The following is an 8,789-nucleotide window of genomic DNA, read 5'->3' on the forward strand; positions in this document are numbered from 1 at the left end:
GAGGGATGAAAATGGAGTGGAAAGTTTCCGCTTTTCCGGAGGGAAAATGGAAACGGAGGGGAAATATGAAAACGGAAACGGAAATTTGCAAAATGAAAATGGAAATGGAATTTTTTATGCGGAAACGGAAACAAAAACGGAATGGTGTTTTCTGGTGGAACACATGTGGAAACGGAACTTTCCGTTTCTGTTAATATGGAATTTTTGTTTCTGCTATAGGCCCATGGCTGCTTTGTAGCTCAACTACCAAACAATACACAATGACACAGCGAGTAAAATGAGCAGAATGTATTATTTGAGTACCAAGTTTTACTACCACACACATACTCAACTAGACCCTATACGGAATTGTCATGTACTACTACAACACTACCCTATTGTGCTAACACAACCATATTATTTTCTAGCCATGTTAACAATTCCATCAATTTGTTTGTTTTTTGTCTGTATTTCTCTATGATTCAAGGGGGTTTTAAGTTCCGGTCAACAAACAGATTTGTTTCCGTGTCCGCTCTGTATTCGCTCCGTGTTTGTTTCCGGTAGTATCAGTTTCCGTATTTGTTTTCGGGGTTTCTGTATTCGTTTCTGCTTCTGCAAAAAAAATATGAAAACAAATATGATAGCACCCAGTTCCGTTCGTTTTCGTGCCGTTTTCATCCCTAGGTGGGGGTGAGGGAGGCGCTTCTAAATCTGGAAAATAGTGTCACTCCTGCACATGTTATGTTTTGTGATTGGAAGATAATCCTTTATTCATCTATTGGTTTAGGTGCAAATTGGAAATTCACCAACCTATAAGCTTGGAAGGAAGCTTGGAAAGGGTGGATTTGGACAAGTATATGTTGGTCGACGTGTTTCCTCTCCCAGTCTTGGTGATAGAAACCCTGGTGCAAATGCTTTGGAGGTCATTATATCTCTTGGAAGGTTTGACGTGTTGCTAGAACTGATGCCATCTGGTACTGAAGCATTTTTTATCTGTCAGGTTGCATTAAAGTTTGAACATCGAACCAGCAAAGGTTGCAATTATGGAGCTCCATCCGAGTGGCAGGTTTACAAGTGAGTAGTTGATTTTTTGTTCTGTTTCTCTTCGATGTATTTTTTTGGCAAGTTATTAGTTGGATATATTGTTCCTTCTTTTGCTTATGTTAAACCTACCTCTTGCAGCACTCTTAGTGGAAATCATGGTGTCCCACGGGTACATTACAAAGGAAAGCAGGGCGAGTTTTACATCATGGTAACGGATCATGTGCTGTTCATTCTCCGTACATAGTGGAACATTACCTAAAACAGTTCAATTGTACTTGTGTATGTGGGCCCTCTTTGGTATGGGGTCCTACAAGTTTGTGTGTTATAACTTCCAAACATCCACTCAGCCATTGTTTGGTGGAGATTTATTTTATTCCTTTCCTTAAGTAACTATCAACAAACTTGCTTTTATGCAATTCTATTTGGTGTTTATGCAGGTTATGGATATGTTGGGACCAAGCCTGTGGGATGTTTGGAATAATAATTCCCATTCGTGAGTATCTGCTCACTGTTTATAATTATCTTTCACAGTTCATATGCAACGTTTCAATTATATCCAGTTGTGGTATCTGTTGTAGGATGTCTGTTGAAATGGTTGCCTGTATAGCTATAGAAGCCATCTCCATACTGGAAAAGATGCACTCAAAAGGGTAATTTGGTGCTCCATTCTTCAGATGGGGTCTTGCATAGTGCTTGTGAATTTCTGGCTAACAATACAGTATATGACAGGTATGTCCACGGCGATGTGAAACCTGAGAACTTTCTGCTTGGTCCGTGTGGTACCCTGGAAGAGAAGAAACTTTTTCTTGTTGATCTTGGACTGGGTAATTCATAATCATATTCCACTTTTATATGACGTCTATTTGGTATAAAATATTTATGTTACTTATGTTAACCTATCATTTTGTACTAACGCAGCTACGAAATGGAAGGGTGCTGGTAACGGGCACATTGAATACGACCAGAGACCTGATGTATTTAGGTTCGGATGGAAATATATTTATGATGCACTTCATTTTGTGCACTCTTTGTAGTTGACATAATCTTTTCCTTGTCTGCTCTTGTGAACAGGGGAACTGTTCGTTATGCTAGTGTGCATGCTCACTTGGGAAGAACTGGAAGTAGGAGAGATGACCTTGAATCCCTCGCATACACACTTATTTTTCTTCTCCGTGGCCGCCTACCTTGGCAAGGATACCAGGTTAATTTATTTTGGTGTTGGAGCTTCTTTTCTTCTTACTCCTGTTTCTATTTCTAAGTTTTCGTTTGTTCTTATTCAGGGAGACAACAAAGGTTTCCTTGTCAGCAAGAAAAAGATGTCCACCTCCCCAGAATCTCTGTGTGGCATTTGTCCACAGTCTTTTCGACACTTTGTTGAGTATGTTGTGAACTTGAAGTTTGACGAAGAACCCAATTATGCCAAGTGCATCTCTCTTTTTGATGGCATTGTTGGTCCACATCCAGATACCAGGCCAATAAACACAGATGGTGCTCAGAAAGTACATTTTCTGTTAACTTCAATTCTTACTACTTACCATTTTCATTAACTTTAAGGACTTATCCATGTCACCATTTGAAACATAATTACTTACCAAGAATTTCAGTTGTTTGTTCTTGTTGATTTTGTAGATTGGATTTACTCAGTTTTGGATCTTCCATTGAACTTTTTCCTGTCTATTTTATTTTTGTAGTATAAAATTTCAAATGTTGATTATGTACATAGGACTAAAACATCATGTTGTGCCATTATAGACCACATGAAGTCATTTGTATTTTAAAAGTTGGGACAGTGGTATTCCATGTATGAATATGTTGTGTCCACTGATTACGAGTCGAAGGACTAGTCGAGACTAGTCGATGGACTAGTCCATGAGTCGCAACTGTGGTGTCGACTGCGAATCTCGTGTAGACTAATTCGATGAGTCGAGCGGTCGAGAGACTAGTCTACGACTAGTCTAGACTAGTCCTGCTGTCTGAGTCGCTCGACTCAAATTTGGGAGGGGGAAATTGGAGAGCGAGCTATGAGAACAAGCCGCCTGGACGAGGCCACCGCCAGCACCCACTGACCCGCCGTCGGGACGGCGGATGGCGAAGCAAGGCGCGGCAGCTGGCCGGAGCTCGTGCTCGGGCGGCGGCCATGGCCGTGCCCCGTAGGCGCGTGCGGCCCTGCCACAAAGAGAGGGGGAGAGAAAGAGAGGAGAAGAGAAGAGGCACGGCGGTGGTTGGTGGGCTCGCCGGCGGCGGTGGCTGGAGGCGCGGGTCGCGCGCGCGCGTGCTTTTGTGCGTGATGGCGCAGGCGGCGGCGACGGGATCGATCGGGAGCTAGGGTTACAGAGGCTGGGATGGGAAGTAGGCTAAGTAGGCTGGCTACTTGGGCCCAAATGGGCCAGCTGGGGGTGGCGTGCTGAGCGGCACTGGGCTAGGCCTGGCGAGCGTTGGCTAGCACTGCTGGTTTTATTGTATCTGTTGTAATGTGTTGTACAGTTTACTACTCCATACTGCTACTAGGTATTAGTAGTTGACTACTACAGTACTTTGTCGACTAGTCTAGCACTAGTCTAAGACTAGTCCGATTAGTCTATGAGTCTCAACCTCGGAACGACTCAACGACTTGTCGACTCATAATCCTTGGTTGTGTCATGCATTGAATTTGTTTTGAACTGTTAAGTTGAGCAACGTATCCTATATATTTACAGTTTCCCGGTTGCATGTTGCAAGTCACCTCCTTTTATTTACTCCCTCCGTCCCACAATATAAGACGCTTTTGCAAGCTAACATAGCTTCAAAAATGCTGCCTAATACTTTATTGGATTGCTACCAGCTAATATATCAGGTCGGTCAGAAGCGGGGCCGTCTCATAGCAGAGGAAGATGATGAGCAACCTAAGAAGAAGATTAGAATGGGAATGCCAGCAACTCAGTGGATTAGTGTCTACAGTGCCCGGCGGCCTATGAAACAGAGGTTTGCTTGGCGCTTATCTTCTTTATAGTAGTAGTAAGGTCAAAAGAGAATTTTTCACTGTGTTACTACATTTATTTTCCAGGTACCACTATAATGTTGCAGATGATAGATTAGTGCAACATATTCTGAAAGGAAATGAAGATGGCTTGTTTATAAGTTCAGTTTCCTCTTCCGCAAACCTGTGGGCTTTAATAATGGATGCTGGCACCGGTTTTACTGCTCAAGTATATGAAATTTCTCAACATTTCCTTCACAAGGTGAGCAATTAGTTCAGGCCATCCTGCTTCCAGATGTATCTTTCTCTGTTTATCGTTGAGTAAAAATACTTACCAATTGTTCATGAGATCTTGTTTGCCATTCTTGTTGTATTGTGTTTTTATAGCTATTAACTTGCTTGTACTATGTTAGGAATGGATCCTGGAGCAGTGGGAGAGAAATTACTATATCACTGCGTTAGCTGGTGCGAACAGTGGAAGTTCTTTAGTGATCATGTCAAGAGGTAATATTATTATTCAACTTGATAGCTGGACTGCCGCTTGCATGCTTGGTTCCCAGGTCACCATTCTGTGATCTGATGCTGACTACCAAGACTGATCTTTAAAATCTACTCCAACATACATATTTTGTTAAATTTCTGCTTTTGCCCGAAGTACGTTTAATAGGCCGTATAAGTGCCAATCTGGTTACATGGCAATGCATTTTAAAATGCCCTACAAGTTCAACCTTTTGGCATAACAAGCTATACACAAAGATTGCCACGGAACCATTTGGACACATACGGATATACCTTTTAGGGGTTGTTTGGATAAGTGAAACGTAGAGAATCCGTTCTATATAGAACAGAAAAACGATTTAGCAGACTAAATCATGTTTGGCTACTCTAACTAATCCATAGATATGCAAAACTGGATTCTCAGAAACCCGGAGTTTCGTGTTTGTAGAAAAACGACTATTAGTTGTTTTCTAAAAATGTGATTCACATATCTCTCTTGCTATTCCTTGTGGGCACGTTCGTCAGCTGAACAAGAGAAGCTGCAGACACTGGTGACCGACGCCAGGCAGATGAAGACAGTCGCGACGAGCTCACCTCGAGGCCGTCCTCCTCTAGCCTCTGCTTTCTCTGTGCCGTCCGCCCTGGTCGTCACCGCCGCTGAGATCAACTCCTTGAGCATTAGCGTACGTGTGTTCCGCAGCCGGCGGATCAAATCAATCCAGTTGCTTGCCTTGGTAGCTAGCTTCTACATGCGCCTGTACGCGGCCGTCCGGCGAGATCGACCAGCCAGCTCTCCTGTACACGTACCTTAATGGAATGTCACGGGAGAATGAGAAGATCACGGGAGAAGACAAATAGTCTGAATCATTATCCAAATAAGGAACTGAACAAACACACTTCCAACCAAACCTAATCTTCTATAAACTGATTACTAACAGAAAATTTAGTAAAACTAGTTTGCTAAAAATAATGTAAAAACACTAATGTTTGCTATCCAAACAACCACTTGGTGTTTCCCCTTTCTGCCCAAACAATGCTAGGTGAGGTGAGATGTGCCAATAATGATGCATTAGGCATTCAGAAAGTGTCACAGCTATATTTAGCTTTCAGCTCGCTGTATCTTATCAAAGTGGAAACAGTTGAATGTTGGAATATTGGCTCCTGTTATTTATGGACAAGAACTGACTTCAAGTATTATCTCCAGGAACAACATATGCACAGCAATCCTACAAAGTAAGTGACGCATTTCCATTCAAATGGATAAACAAAAAGTGGAAGGAGGGCTTCTATGTCACATCCATGGCTACAGCTGGAAGTCGATGGGCAGTCGTCATGTCCCGAAATGCTGGTTTCTCAGACCAGGTACGTGCATTCTTCATTTACAAGCCTTTCAAAGTGCAATGAACTTTAGTTTCGGAATCAGTTTTATTGTGAAGTGAATCTTACAATAATTTTATTTTGAGGGGACTTCTAAAAGAATTTAAGATCTTTATGAATGTATACCTTGATTTGTCAGGATCTGAAGAAACCTTTTTCCGTTGCAGGTAGTGGAGCTAGATTTCTTATATCCAAGTGAGGGCATCCATCAACGATGGGATAATGGTTATCGCATCACTGCAACAGCTGCCACCTTGGACCAGGCTGCATTTATCTTGAGCATACCTAGGCGAAAGCCTAATGATGAAACACAGGAGACGCTAAGAACATCTGCTTTCCCGAGCCAGCATGTGAAGGTGACTTACCTTTCCTGCTTATACTGTACTCCCTCCGTTCCTAAATACAATCCCTTTTAGAGATTGCAATATGGACTACATGCAGAGCAAAATGAGTGAATCTACATATATACACCCATATGTAGTCCGTATTGAAATCTTTAAAAAGGCTTATATTTAGAAACAGATGGAGTATAAAGTCTAAATTCCAAATAAGAAATGTATTCACCAGCTGATCAATCTGCTTGCAGGAAAAATGGTCAAAAAATCTGTACTTAGCATCCATATGCTATGGAAGGGCGGCGTCTTGAAGCCCATTTACTTCAGTTGGCTCTTCGTAAGAGCTACTAATATGGATCTCCGGTTTCTATGATGAGAATGGGGGATTTTGAAGTGCTAACATTACTAATTTACTTACCCATAAACTAACAAAAGGCAAACCTGTGATAGACGACTTGGTTCTGCTTCGCGACTTTGTTGTGTGTAACTGTGAACTATCTATAGCATATAATTTTGTAAACAAAGAAATGTACTTAATTAAGTGTCATGTATATAAATTTAAGTCTGACTGTACCTTGAGATGACTGGATTGAAATGGCTCTGGAGAAATTGACTAATTTAGCTGTTCATGTTACTCTGGCCGGCTGCCGAGGAAAATTTTCTAGTGCCATACATTAATTTATTTTAGCATGGTACATTTTTATTTTGCCCAGAAAATGTTGCACCTTTCTTTCAATACCTTCACCTTACTGCCATGTGACTTCCTATAACCCTCTGCATTGGCCATTTGGTGACTTGTTAGTTCTTGTAGCTAGTTTTTATTAGATTGATGCCGTACAAACCCTAATTTTGGAACATTTTTTACAACCTTTGGACGTGCTTTTTAGGGCTTGATAGTTTTGTGCTACTTTTGCAACTGTCAGCTAAAATGTACTCTACAACTACAAGTGTTCAAAATATCTGAATAATTTAGCATGCGCACAAAACATACATGCACTATGTAACAAAAATTCATATCTGAAATAGACCTACAACTTTAGAAACATATCATTCTCGTCCGCCGCCACTTGCCCAATCCTCTTTGAATCCGGCGCCGGTGCCTCCCGTTCCCCTTTTGAGTCCGCTGTCTCTCCAATCCCCTTTTAAGTCTGGCACCGGTGCCTCCCCTATCCCCTTCGAGTCCCTGTAGAGATCGGAGCAGTGGGCGGATCTCATAGATGGCCGGCGGCGCTTGAAATCCTGGGCGGAGCAAGAGCATACCGATGGTAATCAAATCCTTTACCTGGACGTGGACGTGAACCAAACAAACTTGAAAAAAACTCATTACACCCTCTTAAACACTGTGATCTGATTACGTTAACATTACCATTTCTGTTGCCAAAAACCTGCTTAGTGTGAGCACCATTCGGAACACCGGTAACACCGAACTAGTTTTGTGAGCACGTGAAGTCAGTGGCCGAGCTTCCGCCTCACGGGAGCCAAAGTGGGCTGCCCGTCGGCGCACCAACCTGGCCTTGCGACGGGAGCAAGGGCTGGTTCCTGCTACTGACCCCCTTCCGTTTTTCACTGTTTTGACCCATTTGCTGAAGTTTAGCACGATACGACTCGTGTTTGAATTTTTTTTCAGATCTGACCCATTTCGAGACGCCGTTAACCGTGGCGTCTTGCTTACACCGAAGACGCCGCGAACCATGACGTCTACCCCTGGCCCACCGCCCTGGTCAACCCGTTTGGCCGTTCGACGTGGCAAAGGGGTAAACGCCATGGTCCTTGAAGTCTACCCTCGAAGATGTGTTGCCTGGGCAGCAAGTTTTAATCATTTGACCGTACCAAAACCAATCGCTAATAGCGCGATCAGGAAAATAAATAAAAGGCAGCCAGCTCTATGCCTTGTGGGCCTTCGCCTGTCACATGGCAACCATACTATTCCATGCGAATTAGCACAAGTATTGAAGTGCTGCACGCAGCCATGTAACGTGGTGCACGGCCAATTACAAATCTTGCTAGCTTTGCATGCACGTATTTCTCTCTTCTGGTAATTATTTCTCTTAGATCAATGTGTCAAACTTTAATCTATTTGCACCACTGTATTCTACACGGTGAACTCTACAAATAGAGTCCAATGTTGAATATATTTTCTCTTATGAATATTTTGCAATACGTGGGACCCGCACGTCATGTGAAGGGTCTCCTCACGTGAACCGAGTCTGGACTTTTTCTTGCATTTGGTTTTCTCACTCAAACCTCATGATCTCAGCAAAGCGAGTTCATTATTAACACATATAATTTTCATAGGGGCCCATATGTCATGGAGCACTGCCTTGTTAATATTCATATAGTATAGAAAAAAGGAAAACTATTGGTGCAACTACATGTCGGCTGCATTGGCACATGCAAAATTCATATATGAGGTTAACAAGGCAGTGCTCCATGACATATGGGCGTCTCGTAAGCATTGCATCATCATCATCATCATTATACGGGGTTAGTGAAGTTATTAACTCCAACATGTCAATTCACCGTTTTGTTGATTGGCGAATAAGCAAACCCCCTCTCCCTTTCGATGTTGTGCACCAAGACTCGCGCCAAAACCTTGGACA

General features: G+C 42.5%; 1 protein-coding gene across 1 annotated transcript in view; it reads left to right on the forward strand.

The window, feature by feature from the left end:
- LOC119275376 (casein kinase 1-like protein HD16) overlaps positions 1 to 6,818 on the forward strand; it is a 9,077-nt gene extending 2,259 nt beyond the window's left edge. The window contains exons 2-16 of the mRNA XM_037556192.1: positions 767 to 901; positions 980 to 1,053; positions 1,162 to 1,231; positions 1,461 to 1,516; positions 1,602 to 1,673; positions 1,753 to 1,847; positions 1,942 to 2,005; positions 2,095 to 2,224; positions 2,304 to 2,522; positions 3,845 to 3,984; positions 4,067 to 4,241; positions 4,393 to 4,483; positions 5,682 to 5,839; positions 6,022 to 6,210; positions 6,441 to 6,818. Of these exons, the coding sequence (XP_037412089.1) occupies positions 767 to 901; positions 980 to 1,053; positions 1,162 to 1,231; positions 1,461 to 1,516; positions 1,602 to 1,673; positions 1,753 to 1,847; positions 1,942 to 2,005; positions 2,095 to 2,224; positions 2,304 to 2,522; positions 3,845 to 3,984; positions 4,067 to 4,241; positions 4,393 to 4,483; positions 5,682 to 5,839; positions 6,022 to 6,210; positions 6,441 to 6,500 (1,728 nt within the window). The 3' untranslated portion in view covers positions 6,501 to 6,818. The remainder of the gene's footprint in view (positions 1 to 766; positions 902 to 979; positions 1,054 to 1,161; positions 1,232 to 1,460; positions 1,517 to 1,601; positions 1,674 to 1,752; positions 1,848 to 1,941; positions 2,006 to 2,094; positions 2,225 to 2,303; positions 2,523 to 3,844; positions 3,985 to 4,066; positions 4,242 to 4,392; positions 4,484 to 5,681; positions 5,840 to 6,021; positions 6,211 to 6,440) is intronic.
- The last annotated feature ends 1,971 nt before the right edge of the window (positions 6,819 to 8,789 follow it).

Source organism: Triticum dicoccoides, chromosome 3B (genome assembly GCF_002162155.2).
Source record: "Triticum dicoccoides isolate Atlit2015 ecotype Zavitan chromosome 3B, WEW_v2.0, whole genome shotgun sequence".
Taxonomy (NCBI): domain Eukaryota; kingdom Viridiplantae; phylum Streptophyta; class Magnoliopsida; order Poales; family Poaceae; genus Triticum; species Triticum dicoccoides.